The sequence below is a fragment of the Emys orbicularis genome, chromosome 2 (assembly GCF_028017835.1).
Source record: "Emys orbicularis isolate rEmyOrb1 chromosome 2, rEmyOrb1.hap1, whole genome shotgun sequence".
Classification (NCBI taxonomy): Eukaryota; Metazoa; Chordata; order Testudines; family Emydidae; genus Emys; species Emys orbicularis.
The window spans coordinates 291,029,429-291,043,906 of record NC_088684.1 but is presented as its reverse complement, the minus strand read 5'-3'; the positions used below and the strand labels follow the sequence as shown (position 1 = coordinate 291,043,906).

Below are 14,478 nucleotides of genomic sequence, written 5' to 3'. Positions count from 1 at the left end.
GTAAAAATAAACTGTCAGCTAATACACGATCAGTGCTTATTATGTTTTATTCTGCTGCCTCCTTAGAAACAAAATTGGAAATAAATCCTTGCTCCGTGTTCACATTTCCTTAATCTGTTTTACTACTCTCCACCTCATTCACTGCAACTCCTTTTGTGTGGAGTAACGTTCCCTGGCTCTGAAGACATGGAGGCTATTTATACAAAAAGATCCTATCCTATCCTATCCCATTGTGCTTTATCTGACCACATCCTAATGCTCCCTGTCCTTCCCTGAAGCATGGATTTTTCTTTTCTTCTGACTCCTTTTCTAGGCCTTGTTCTTTTCCTGTTCTCCTTCCCTAGTTAACACTTGTTATGCATGAGGCAGGTTTGGCTGAAATTTGCACCAGAGTTTTGTTCCTATAGACATTGTTTGTGTCTCCTATAGATGTTTTTATTTTGGGGTATGGTTTCTGAGGAGATAAGTGAGAAGCCAACATTCTCTGGTCACGTTTTAGAGGCTTTCCCATGCACCTCAATTTAAAACCAGAAGTGTGTGATTTATGTTTTGCTGTCTAGTTGCTTTCATTATTTTAGCTTGTAAGTGGTCTGAAAACTTATCGGTGTGCCAGTCTCCAAGAGATCATGTCCATATAGGTACAATAAGATTACATCTAGCAGCGTAAATTGTCAATTCCATTGACATAGGCACTACATCCCATTTGTAATGTTCTTGTGAGAGGTGAGGTACTGTCCACGATGAATAACATGGCTTTGAGGTTCCAGGCTCCAGGTATTGTCAGTAAGTAAAAACATGGTCCAACAGTACCAGGAGTCGTTTTCTTTTAAGGATTGGTGTCAGTCATATCGAAGCAGATGTTAGAACAAGATAAATGAGAAATGTCTGAATGGAAATATCATGAGAAATTAGGGTTCAAACTCTGGAATTTTGATGCCCACTTTGTCCGTGTTGCGTCCCTCAGCCTTGCCAGCACTTTTTAAAGAAGAACTAAAGAATGAGGAAGCTAAAGAAGGTGGAAACGCCACTCTCCACTGTGAGCTGACCAAGGCTGTTCCAGTGGAGTGGAAGAAAGGGCACAAGGTACTCAAAGCAAGTGAGAAATACAAAATGAGACTGGAAGGTGCCATTGCAGAGCTGGTTGTCCATGATCTAGATGAGAAGGATACAGGAGATTATACTTGTGTGTGTGGAGAACATCAGACCACGGCTGCTTTAACAGTACATGGTAATAATATTTTGTCATGAACTAGGTCTAATTTTTCTTATCACCTGCATCCTTGGTAGGAAAACTTGGCTCTGTGTCCACATTTCCTTTATCTGTTCTGTCTGCTTCATTCAATGCAGCTCCATTTTTTTAGAATAACATTCCTTAGCTTTAGTAAACTGGAGGCTACCTGTATAGAAAAATCTCATTCTGCATCCTCATGTACTATCTAACACATCCAACTTCTGCCTTTTCCTTTCCTAAAACACAACTCTGGCAATTCTGTTGTCTTCCTTTTCTGGCATTTTCTTTTCCTGTCTGTCTACTATTTGTATAGGGAAATAAATACTACTCAGATCACAAGAATAATTTAGTCAAAACTTCCTCTGTAAGAACTAGTTTTGCACTAGGGTTCTGTTCCTGCAGCCATTGTCCATTCAGATGGCTTTGCTTTGGAGTCTGATTTTCTGAGGTGATAATGATGATTTCTTGATTTGATCTCGTTTTGTTTTCACGCTGATATAAAAATCACGGTTGAAGTCAGTACCTCGGTTTTGAACTAGTGTAAGTGGGAAATACATCACGTCCAAGGAGATTAGACTTAGGCCCATAGTTTGGATTTGGGATTCAAATTTGGGATTTTGGTCTGACCCAACCTTTACATTTTAATGTTATTTTCTTTTCCAATTTGAGACTGTGCAGGTATGACTTGAAAGCTGACATACTAGCCTATGTAGTTAATCGGGAACAATAGTCATGAAAATGTTATCAGACATTGTTTAGAGAAGATTGTTATCTTTAGAGGGTGGGTGAGATGTATCAAGACAGATATCCGAAGAAGATAAATGAGGAATGCATAAGCAGAAAAATCATATCCTGGGGAAGGAGGACAAGTTAGGGTTCAAAGTTCTGTGGAGTTTGGATTACTTCTATGCTCATGGTGAGCCCATCGGCCCTGACTGCATTTTTAAAAGAAGAACTAAAGAATGAAGAGAAAACCAAAGCAAGGAACCATACCTCACAGTCAGCAGACCAAGGCAGCTCTAGTGGAGTGGAAGAAGGGGGCAGAAGGAATTGAAAGCAAGTGAGAAATACAAAATGAGACAGAAGGGGGCCATTACAGAGCTAATTATCTTGGATCTAGGTGGAGGATACCAAAAATTATGGTCTTAATGTCGTCGTCCCCTCCCCGACGTGAAAGATAGGTCCATCAATGGCTATTAGCCAAGATGGTCAGGGATGCAACCCCATATTCTGAGTGTCCCTAGCCTCTGATTGCCAGAAGCTGGGAGTGGACGACAGGGGATGGATCCACTCGATAGTCTCCTTTTCTGTTCATTCCCTCTTAAGCACCTGCATTGGCCACTGTTGGAAGACAGTATGACCGTTCTTATGTTATGTAAGTCAGGAGTAAATCTATTGAGGCCAGTGACATTTCACAAGTGTAAAACCAGACTAAACAATACAAGAATTCAGACATACATTTCAATTGGGATAAAATATCACTTTTCACTTCTCTGCTGTTTCTCCTCCGTTCTTCTCAAGCTCTATCCTCCTTCACTCTTTTCTGCTTTCCCCTCCACCTCCTGTTTTTCAATTACAGCAGCTAATTGCCATCAGTTTGTAACGCACTGTATATATTGTATCCTTCAGCTCTGCCTCCATCTTTCAAAGAAGAAATGTGCAGTGAGGAAGCCACAGAAGGTGGAACAGCCACTCTGCACTGTGAACTGACCAAGGTTGCTGCCCCAGTGGAGTGGAAGAAGGGGCACAAAGTGCTCAAACCGAATGACAAGTACACAATGAGACAGGAAGGTTGCATTGTGGAGCTGGTAGTCCATGGTTTAGACCTGAAGGATGCTGGAGATTACACCTGTGTCTGTGGAGACCAGAAGACCACAGCTGCCTTAACAGTGCATGGTAAAAAGGAAAAGAAACTAATTTCTGAAGTATTTTAATACCAGCTTTGCTTATTGAAATAATATCATGGGATCCAAAGCTTGCTATTAAGGCTCGTACTCATACAATAATACTCCAGCACACAACAAATATAAGGCTGGAGTACTCTATTTAAAATAGCTCTCAATAATACTGCGTTAGAGTCCTCATGCATTTTATACTTAGAAGATGTCTTAAGAGAGGGGATTAAAAGTTTCCTAAAATGAAAGAAGGATGTGACTCATCATCCTTTTTAAATCTGAAAGTTACATGTTTTTATCTCTGTACATTATCTGGGCATCCTATATAAGTGCCTCTTGCAATTTCCCTGCGTCCCCTTCTGCTATTATAGGAATAATGCTTCTGACTATTGGTATATGAGAGGTGTGGTTTTATGCACATTTTTGGCTGAATCCTGCATCCTTCGCTAACTACCTTGAGATTCAGTAAGAAGACTAGCGTGAGCAAAGCCCTTGACCAATATTTGTGCCTTTCTGGTGTGCTGTATTCTGTACTTCAGCCCTGGGATGGATGTTTGTGACTCAGGTTCTATTCCATTTACTTTGAATTGGCCCTTGGTGTACTATAGTAACTTTTATTATGGCCACTCTTTTGTCATGGATCACGTTTGCAATTTAGGAGATATTAAACAGATCTAGAGCAATTCATTGTACGAGTGCATTGTGCAAACCAAAAAAAGAAGCCCAGGTGAACTGAATTGTTCAGTGAGCTTCACAAACTCTTTGGCAAAACTGGGCCAAGTTTCAGACAAGCTTCCATCAGTTTTGGGCCAGGAATACAATTAAATCAGCAAGGGGAGCAGAAGAGCGTAGCCCAAATGGCATAACAGAGTGGTCATGCAGCAAAAGAGAATTGCAACACAGAATCCCATGCAGGCCCCAAGATGGGCCATGTAACTCTAATTTCATCCCTTAAAACCCTCCTTTAGGAAAAATATTGAAATGCTCAGATGTTCAGATCAACTCTTCAGCCCCAAGACCAGGAGGCGGACACAGCATATTGGTTACTTTTGTAGCAATAAAAGTCTCCTGCCACCTGGAAGGTCCTGGTTCATGTTAAGAATGAGCAAAATACATAGCAAGAGCTGCTTCCTGAAATAGATACCTTCTGGTTCTGAAAATATGCACATGACCTGTTTGGGATCTACTACCGTAGATTCCTGAGGCTTTGACACACTAAAATAGTTCAGTGTAGAGGGTTACAGAGTTCAAACTCTTTCTACACTCTCTCTCCCCCGAGAAAGCCCAGTTGCTTTATGATGTACGTTATGTTTTTATTTCATAGCCCTACCAGCACTTTTTAAACATGAGCTTCGGGATGAGGAGGCAGAAGAAGGTGGCACAGTCACACTGCGGTGTGAGCTTACCAAACCTAGTGCTCCAGCAGAGTGGAGGAAAGGCACTACAACTCTCTACCCTGGACTGAAATATGAGCTGAAGCGACAAGGGCCCATTGCTGAGCTGATCATTCATGACTTAAAACTGGAAGATACAGGAAAATATACCTGTGACTCTGGGGATCAACAGACAACAGCTGCAGTGACCATACATGGTAGGCAGAACGTTGCAACACTGGCCACATAAATGTGCTATGAAATAAAGGCCTTCTAATTTTGCCTTAGTTGCTTTGCTGCTGGTCCTCTATTCCAGTGTATGTTCTGTTGTGCTCTTGGTGTATTCCACTCAAATCTGAATGGAATGTTCCCCACATCTGGCACATGTGCCAGTCTTGAGGGAGTGGGGGTTGCCTGGCATACCTGAAATGTTCAAGCAGCAGCAGCAGCAGCAAAGCAGTTAAACAATATGGTGATTGGGTACTGATGCCCCCAAGCCGTCTGAGTGGAGTGAAGTTGATAGCAAATGAGAATTTGGTGAGCTCTTCTATAACGGCTGTTTGTGTGAGTGACCCCATATTTAAAATGTTTCTCACACTGAATGCGCCAAGTGGATTTTTGTAACCCAAGCTGAAGTCCGTGGAGTTTCACTAGTAATTAATTTGGTCCAACTTCAGACGTCATCTGAATCCGTAGGGCAGGGAATGACCACTACTAGTGAAATGGGTAAAAGTGCTATGTTTATGGGTTTGTGAAAAGTGAAAGTTTTTTTTTTTTTTTTACTTTTGCTTCAAATTACTTTGTGCAAATGAAAGGCAGTTTATGTGGCAGAATTGGCTGACTTTCCATCATGAGCAGCTGTTTTTTTATGGCGACAGAGATTTTGCCCAGAAGGGAAAAGCTGTGTCTGGTGAAAGAAACTTTGCTGTCGATTAAATGTTGACTATAGTTACCGTATAACTTAAGTGCCGATGAGAGAAAACACAACGATGAGTTATTTGTTGCTGAATTCCCTTTTCTTTTTCGAGCTGTTCTTTTTTTCATTAATAATAACTGGTAGTGCAGGCGGGTAGAGTTGTGGGAAACAGATATTTATTACATCTTCTGAGTGGTCAGTGCTACACGCTGACGGTAGAGTTTGAATGCAATTAGTGTTGCTCGACTTACCTGCCTAACCCCCTGGTGTCATACTAACCTAGGTCCTTTCTGAAAGCTGAAACTCTTTCTCCAATTCCATTCATTTCCCATTGTACTAACCACTGTGACATTTTGAAACTTAACGTTGCCTTTTATGCATTGGCTGAGGATTTATCTATTACTAGTATTATTTATTTATATTACTGTAGCCCTGGTCACAGCGAGGACCCCACTGTGCTTTGTGCTGTACAAACACAGAACAAAAAGATAGTCTCTGTCCCAAGGCGTTCACAGTCTAAAGGAGAAGATTCTCTAAGCAAAACACAACAGGCTGTTGTAAATCTTAAAAGCTGATAGGAGGGAAAGAGACCACATAGGAGGACAAATTCACTTTCAGATACCGTGTTCTTCAAATGCAGCCTCTTCTGTTCTTGTAGAGATGCTTCCATAGAAAAGTCTGATTAGAATAGATCAGTGGCTCTCAGACTTGTTCATTTTGTGGACTACTTTGTGAGACAGATCTACTCATGAACAAACTCTGCTCCTAACGCCACAATCTTCCCCCCACCCCACCCCCATTTCTTGGTTCAAAAATGGTTCATGCAATGGGCCGATAAGAAGTGGTCCACAGACCAGTGTTAGAGAAACCCTGGTTTAGCTTGTTTTTGATGGACCCTGGCAGATATCTTCTTTTGAGGACTAACATGCACTTAAAATATTTACCTCTCAATTTTTGCAGCCCTGCCCATTGTATTTAAGCAGCCCCTTCAGAATCAGGAGGCTGAAGAAGGAGGTACAGCCACGTTACATTGTGAGCTGTCAAAACCAAACGTTCCAGTGGAATGGAGGAGAGGAGGCCTGGGGCTGCAGCCTAGCAATAAGTATGAAATGAAACAGAGGAAATGCATCGTAGAGCTCTTAGTACATAATCTCCAAGTAGAAGATACAGGAGAATACAGCTGTGATATTGGCGAACAGGAGACAAAGGCGTCTTTATATGTGAAAGGTAGGTGACGAGAGTCCCTCCCTGACTTCACTCCTGAAACAATTGATTTGCTTCAGCACACAAAAGGAACATGATTGAATTATATAATTTTTGGGTATAATGATTTTCTTCCTTCCATCTTATTAATATTCTTTTTAAAATAAAGTTGCCCCGCACCATTGTCCTGAAGGGCACAGTGATATGGAAGAGGAGATGGTGCTTTATTTTAAGAGATTGTATTTGTTTGTAGGAGCTGGGATGGGGTCAGGCCAGACAGCTACAGGAGACTGCTCCTAATGGGTTCTGGGAAGGTGGGCGGGCGCAAGCAGTACAGGAGAGTGCTGGAAGGCAGATATATTAGCCCCAGGATAAGCAGGTCCCTTTTCCCTTGGTAGCTGAACAGGGGTTACTCTAGGTTAATTAGGACATCTGGGGCCAATGAAGGGCCTGCCAGAACCTGTTAAAAGCCTCCCCTCCAGCCAGATAGGGGCGCGCGATAGGAGCTGAGGGAGAAGGGCAAGCTACTGGAGAGCTGGGCAGTGCAGACACTAACAAGCATTAGGAGAGAAGCCACGCAGGTACAGAGGCGAAGGGCGGGAGAATCTCTGCCTAACGGGGTGGATGGCCCTTCTGGGCCCCGGAGGTCTGAGGGAAGAGACCCTGCCAGGGGAAAGATTGAACCGGATGTCTGGTCTGTTGCCACCACGACCGGAGGGGCTACCAGAGACTGAGAGGCTTCGCTCCCTCCCCACTGTCTGGGAGGCCGGCAGGGACCCTGCTCCGACAGGATGTGGACAGTAAAACCAGGGGCATTGGGAAAATTCTGAGGGAAAAGAGAAATACCCCAGCCTGCCGCTAAACAGAAGCGCAGGACCCACCGAAGCAGAGAGGAAGCTTTGTCACAGACCATGAGAGTGTTGGCTTGTAACATGAGTAACTTTCTCATACATTTGGGAAGAGTTTTTAGAGGGAAGCTCTGCAATGAGTCAACATAACGTCACTGGACATTTGTCTTGATGCACCACTGATGTCCTCTCCAATATTAAACAAAAACAAAGTTCTCCATCTAGTAACTGGAATGAGGCCAACATGGGACTTTCCCAGGCTCTGGCCCTAGGAAGATTCATTTTTGAATACCGACATATCTCTGGGATCGGTTCAAAGTTAATTTTGCTCAGAGAACTCAACCAAGGGAAGGCGTAAAGTCAAAGAGTACTTGAAGGAAACTTCAGAATTGAAGACAGCCTCTTTTGAATATAATGGAATCAGTTGGCATTGTCATTACAAGTTGGCAGTATACGTTCTATGAGAGTGACTTTGGGGGTATTTTTAAAAAGCAGGCGCTACCTTTCCCACAACGTCAGTGTCTGGTTATGTTAACAGGTACTTGATTTGGGGTTAAATAAAAGCCCCTGTTTTTTTTTCTCTTTCCTTTTAGCCCTCCCAGTTCTTTTCAAAAGGGAGCTCAAGGACAAGGAAGTGGAAGAAGGAGCTACAGTAAAACTCCAGTGTGAGCTGACAAAGCCCACGGCTTCTGTGCAATGGAGGAAAGGCACCATGGACCTCTTTCCATGTGCCAAATACGAAATGAAATTAGAGGGTCTCGTAGCTGAACTTGTGATCCATAACACAGAACCAGAAGACACATCTGATTACACCTGTGATACTGGAGATCAACAGAGCACAGCCAACCTCAGAGTGAATGGTTAGCATCACCCCAAATGGGGCGTAGTTTAAAAACATGGATCAGTGACATGTTAGAGAAATTACTCTGAATTTTTTTGTGAATACATCAAATTAGAAATAAGTTGAATGAGAGAAAAGCAGATGCAAAACCACGAATCGGAATGCACAAAAGTGGATTATGGAGGGACATTTTTAGAATGCCTGTTAGGGTGCATAATTCACTGCATATAAGTAGGCTGACCAGATGTCCCGTTTTTAAAGGGACAGTCCCAGTTTTGGGGACTTTTTCTTATATAGGCACCTATTACCTCCTCCATCCCCTGTCCCGTTTTTTCACAATTGCTATCTGGTAACCCTACATATAAATGACCTCCTTGTGTCCCTCAAGTATTAACAGTTGCAAGAAAATTCACACTATATGAGGACTCCATGATTTTAACAAATGTTAATTCTTCAATTCTGGTAGTTTGGGTTATTTTTCTAGTCTGGTGCAACAATAGAATCATTATCAGGGCCGGGTCCAGGCACCAGCCGAGCAAGCTGGTGCTTGGGGTGGCAGATTGAACGAGGCGGCATTCTGCCCAAAACTAGGGCGGCATGGCCGTTTTTTTTTTTTGCTTTTTTTTGTTCCCCTCCGGCTGCCCTGTATGGGGCAGCGGCGCGGAGGACGGGAGCGCCCTGCAGCAAGCCCGGCAGGGCAGCCCGTGTCCTTCCCTCCCAGCCGACCACAGCGAAGCCCTCCCAGAAGGCGGCAGGCGGCGCGGCGCGGAGGGGCCGCGTGGCAGCGCCCCGCTGTAGCCCTGGCCACCCCCCTTCTCTCTCTCCCCCGCCCGCTTTTTTGTTGTTGTTGTTGCTTGGGGCGGCCAAAAATCCAGAGCCGGCCCTGATCATTATGCATTAACAAGTTATAGAAGCACTTTGATTACGTACTGATTTTCATCTTTAATAAATTGCAGTGAAAATCATGAACACTGTGAGCATCTAAACAAAACAAAAATAAAGTGGGTGGCTAGTCACATAATTAACTAGCCTCCCAACAGTTCAGTGACAGTTGTCCAAGTTGTTGGATGGAATTTGTTCTAGTGCAGTAGTGCTTCATCTTCTGCAAGGGATTATTGTTGAGAGTCTAAGGATTTTGGAAAGATAGTGGTGCAACAGAACGTGTGTTTAAGGCCTGATTCTCCTCTTTCTCAAGTTGGTGTAAATCAGGAGTAACTCCATTAAAGTCAATGGGATTGTATCTGGGTTCATCTTTCTACATACAAACACATAGCTAATGGATTTTTCTATTGGCTGTTCTTGACTCCACAGCTATTAAACCTCTGTTCAAGCAACAGCTAAAGAATGAGAAAGTAGAAGAGGGAGGAATGGTCAAGCTATGCTGTGAGGTCACAATAACTAACGCTATAGTAGAGTGGAAGAAAGATGGCAGGTTGCTTCAGTCAAGTTCCAAGTATGGAATCAGACAAGATGGTACCATTCATGAGTTATGTATTCAACACCTGGAGCCTAAAGACACTGGCGAGTATTCCTGCATTGCTGGGGATGAGACGACCTCTGCAATGCTGACTGTGAAAGGTAAGAGCCTTTTACTGCGGGGTTACTTTTCAGGACAAGATGGTGAGATTTCACAAATCAGAATAGTTACTGCATATAATACAGTTTTTCATCTTTAAAGGATGACTGAAAGATTTGTCACAAGGTAATACCAGATCTTCAGGTCTCATGGCAATTGAGTATGGCAAGTGTGAAGTTACTGAAGTGTCGCTATGGGAGACAGAGTTTTCTTGTGGGTTCATCCAAGACCATGGAACGAACTCCCACAGTATCTAAAAACTACCTCCCACCTCACTACTTTCCATGTCAAGTTCAAGTCAAGCTTCTTTGACATTGCTTTCAATAATATAAACACACAGTCTGGAAAGAGAAGACTGAGAGGACATGATAACAGTTTTCAAGTGCATAAAAGGTTGTTACAAGGAGGAGGGAGAAAAATTGTTCTTCTTAACCTCGGAGGATAGGACAAGAAGCAATGGGCTTAAATTGCAGCAAGGACGGTTTAGGCTGGACATTAGGAAAAACTTCCTAATGGTTAAGCACTGGAATAAATTGCTTAGGGAGGTTGTGGAATCTCCACCATTGTGGATTTTTAAGAGCAGGTTGGACAAACACCTGTTCAGGATGGTCTAGATCAGTGGTCCCCAACACGGTGCCCACGGGCGCCATGGCACCCGCCGGGGCATCTATGTGCGCCTGCCTACTGACAAGGGAGCGCCCCGCCGCCGAGGAGCGCGGCCGCCGGACAAGCAGCCGCCAAAATGCCGCCAAGAAGCGTCGCCGCCGAAATGCCGCTGCTTCTTGGCGGCATTTCATCAGCGATGCCTCTTGATGACGCTGCTCCTTGGCAGCATTTCGGCAGCTGCTTGTCTGGCAGCCGCGCTCCTTGGCAGCATTTTGGCGGCTAGTTGTCAGGCGCCCGCCACACTGAAAGGTTGGGGACCACTGGTCTAGATAATGCTTAGTCCTGCCTTGAGTGCAGGGGACTGGACTAGATGACCTCTCGAGGTCCCTTCCAGTTCTATGATTCTATGATAGCACATGGTGCGCTATTTTAAAAGACACACACACAATTTTATCCTTGGAGAGAGGAAGAGAGAGAGAACCACATGTGAAAGATGTTAGTCATGTCACCTAATGCACCTAGAAAGTGCTCAGATACCAATGTGATGGACATGTTAAAAGAACCGACATAAAACAGAACAGTTTTCTAGAATTGTGATGAGCCGCTCTTGTGTTTTTGGTCCATGTGCGGCCATTTATTCTTTCACTAATGGACATTGCAACATTTGTAGAGCCTGATGTGACCATAGTCAGTGGCCTGAAGAACGTGGTGGTGTTTGAAGAGGAAGATGCTATGTTTCAGTGCCAGGTTTCTCATGATCACGCAAGGGATGTGGAGTGGAAGCTACAGGACGTCGCTCTGCAGAGCAATGAAATGAATGAGATCTCTGTTGAAAAAGGCAAGATTCACACACTTAGACTGAGGAAAGTCACCCAGCAGGATACTGGCACCATCACTTTCAGAGTGGGGCCCTGTGTGTCTACAGCAGAGCTCACAGTAAAAGGTAACAAGATCCATGGCTTGGGTGAGAATATGGTGTGGGTGGAGTGCAGCTTCTCAAGGTGTCATCCATATACCGTAATGGAACTACTGTTATCAAATGAGATTACCAAGGATGATTAGGATCAGGATTTTGATGGAACCTTCTTCTCTCCATTTCTTAGTGCCATTCTCTCCCTGAATGCCCCTTCATAGCTTCAAAGAACTTTGCACTTGCAAACTCAAACCGTATTCCCTTCCTGCACTTATTAACCATGACATTGAGCCAGCCAAAATACTGATTAATGCTTCATTACATAGGGTTACCATATTTCCACAATCAAAAAAGAGGACACTGGGGGGGGGGGGGGGAGCCCTGCTCTAGCCCCGCCCCCGCCCTGCCCCCATCCACGCCCTCCCACTTCCCACCCCCTGACTGCCCCCCACAGAACCCCCAACCCCTCCCTGCTTCTTGTCCCCTGACTGCCCCCTCCTGAGAACCCCCCACCCTAACTGCCCCCCTAGAACCCTACCTGTCCCCTGACTGCCCCGACCCTTATGGGTGGCAGGTTTGTAGAAATTTTGGTGGTGCCCAGAACCGCCCCCCCCCAACTCCGCCCCCCCCACCTGCCTAAGGCTCTGGCAGGGGGGTTGGGTGGGGGGAGGAGGTCTGGGGTGCAGGTCCTGGGCTGGGGATTAGGGTGCAGGAGGGGTGCAGGGTGCAGGCTCTGGGATGGAGTTTGGGTGCTGGGTGCAGGCTCCGGGCTGGGGCAGGGGGTGGGTGTGCAGGAGGGGGTGAGGGGTGCAGGCTCTGGGATGGAGTTTGGGGGCAGGAGGGGCGGTGCAAAGGGAGGGGGAGGGGGTTTGGGAGGGAGTTTGGGGATAGGAGGAGGTGCAGGGGTGAGGGCTGTGGGTCTGAGGATGAGGGGTTCATGATGCCGGAGGGGGCTTAGGGATGGAGCAGAGGATTAGGGTGCGGGGGGGATGAGGGTTGGGGCTGAGGATGAGGGGTTCATGATGCAGGAGGAGGCTCGGCTGGGTCAGAGGATTAGGGTGTGGGGGGATGAGGGCTCTGGCTGCGGATGAGGGGTTCATGATGCAGGAGGAGGCTCAGGGCTAGGGCAGAGGATTAGGGTGCGGGGGGATGAGGGCAGGGGATGAGGGGTTTGGGGCGTTGGAGAGGCTCAGGGCTAGGGTGGAAGGGCAGGGTAAGGGCAACCTGCCTTACCATTAGTGGATGGGGGGCACTAGGGCCCTGGGGCAGCAGACAGCAGTTGCTGCTGGGACAGGGCTCTGCGTAGGAATGTGCTACTCTGGCAGCACAAGCAGGCACGGGAGAGGCGCGCGCTGCTTTCTTTCGGGCAGGGACGGGGGGGAACCCGCGGGGGGGGACGCGCGGAGGGGGGGTGGCAGGTGGAGTCCGGGGCATGCTCCAGGCAGGGCTGGGGGAGAGACCGAGCTCCAAATATTGCTGGAGCTCGGGCACCACAAAAGAATATAACCCGCCGCCCCCCCATCCCATATTCACACCCCCACCCCCAAACAGACCCCCGGGACTCCCACGCCCCATCCAACCACTCCCTGCCCCCTGACAGGACCCCCAGAACACCCGACCCATCCAACCCCCTCTGCTCCCTGCCTGCCTCGACCCCTCTCCACACCCCCGCTCCCCTGAGAGCCCCCCCAGAACCCCCGACCCATCTAACCCCCCCTGTCCCTGACTGTCCCAACCCCTCTCCATACCCCTGCCCCCTGACAGGACCCCCAGAACACCCGACCCATCTAACCCCCTCTGCTCCCTGCCTGCCTCGACCCCTCTCCACACCCCCGCTCCCCTGAGAGCCCCCCCAGAACCCCCGACCCATCTAACCCCCCCTGTCCCTGACTGTCCCAACCCCTCTCCATACCCCTGCTCCCTGACTGCCCCCCGGGACTCCCCTTACCATGCTCATGCCGGTCCACGTGGAGGCAAAACACTCCTCCCCCGCAGAGTGTTGAGGCAGCAGGGGGGAGCAGGGGAGGGGCTCTGGCTGCTGGAGGCCAATGGGAGTGGCTCAATCAGGCCCAGCCGCCCAATCAGCCACGCCGCACTCTGCATGGAAGGGAGGGAGGGAAAATCCCGGACCTTTTAACCTTGTTACCAATTCCTCCCGGATGGCTATTTAAAGACGAAAAAGCCGGACATGTCCGGGGAAATACGGACGGATGGTAACCCTACATTACAATATGATATTTTAAGAGATGCTGTCAAGTAGCTTAGGTCCAAAATGCAGGCTTTTGCTTCAAAAATAGTCTTACAAAACCTTCATAGACGTTAAAACACTTTTTAGTATTTAAACATTCCATTGCATCATTTGCACGGCAGTTATTATGGGGACATAGCATTGTCAGAGGCTCAGAGCTGAGTGGTTGACAAGGTACTGTCAAAGGCATAATCTTGAAAACTAGACTAGAGTAATTACAAGCTCCTGCAATTCTATCCTCCCTATATTTATAATTTCAGTACCGCTTCCAGTCTTTAAGGAGACTCTAAAGAACACAGAATTGGAGGAGGATGCTACAGCTGCCCTGGAGTGCGAGGTCTCTCAGCCCAATGTATCAGTGGAGTGGAGGAAGGGCTCCCAGGTGATTTCTCCAAGCTCCAAATATGAAATCAGGCAAGAGGGGACAATCCATACGTTAAAGATTTATAATTTAAAGCCAGAAGATTCGGGCAAATACACTTGTGATAACAAAAATCAGCAAACTACAGCCACTTTAACTGTCAAAGGTAGGGTTTTTGAATATTTTTTAAATGACATATTTGTTCAAGTTAACAAGCACAGTCCTACTTCTATCAGATGCACTGGGCCAGATCTTCAGCTGATCCTTTGAATTCAGGGGAGCTAATTTGATTTACATCTGCTGAGGTTCTAGTCCCCTGGTTTTAGTAGTTACGTTAAATGCTTTTTATGTATAGTCCAAGATACTGATTTATTTCCATTGGATGTTGCATATGACGGTGGTAATGGCCCCATAATGAATGCTCTCTGTGAATATTACTAAACAGTTATGGAAATTTGTTACTGTGT

The 14,478-nt window shown here is 46.3% G+C and overlaps 1 protein-coding gene across 1 annotated transcript in view; it reads left to right on the top strand.

Moving 5' to 3' along the window:
- Positions 1-14,478, top strand: part of OBSCN (obscurin, cytoskeletal calmodulin and titin-interacting RhoGEF) — a 277,319-nt gene that overhangs the window by 125,279 nt on the left and 137,562 nt on the right. Inside the window, exons 57-64 of the mRNA XM_065399153.1 lie at positions 965-1,228; positions 2,861-3,127; positions 4,451-4,717; positions 6,376-6,642; positions 8,060-8,326; positions 9,619-9,885; positions 11,160-11,432; positions 13,911-14,177. Of these exons, the coding sequence (XP_065255225.1) occupies positions 965-1,228; positions 2,861-3,127; positions 4,451-4,717; positions 6,376-6,642; positions 8,060-8,326; positions 9,619-9,885; positions 11,160-11,432; positions 13,911-14,177 (2,139 nt within the window). The remainder of the gene's footprint in view (positions 1-964; positions 1,229-2,860; positions 3,128-4,450; positions 4,718-6,375; positions 6,643-8,059; positions 8,327-9,618; positions 9,886-11,159; positions 11,433-13,910; positions 14,178-14,478) is intronic.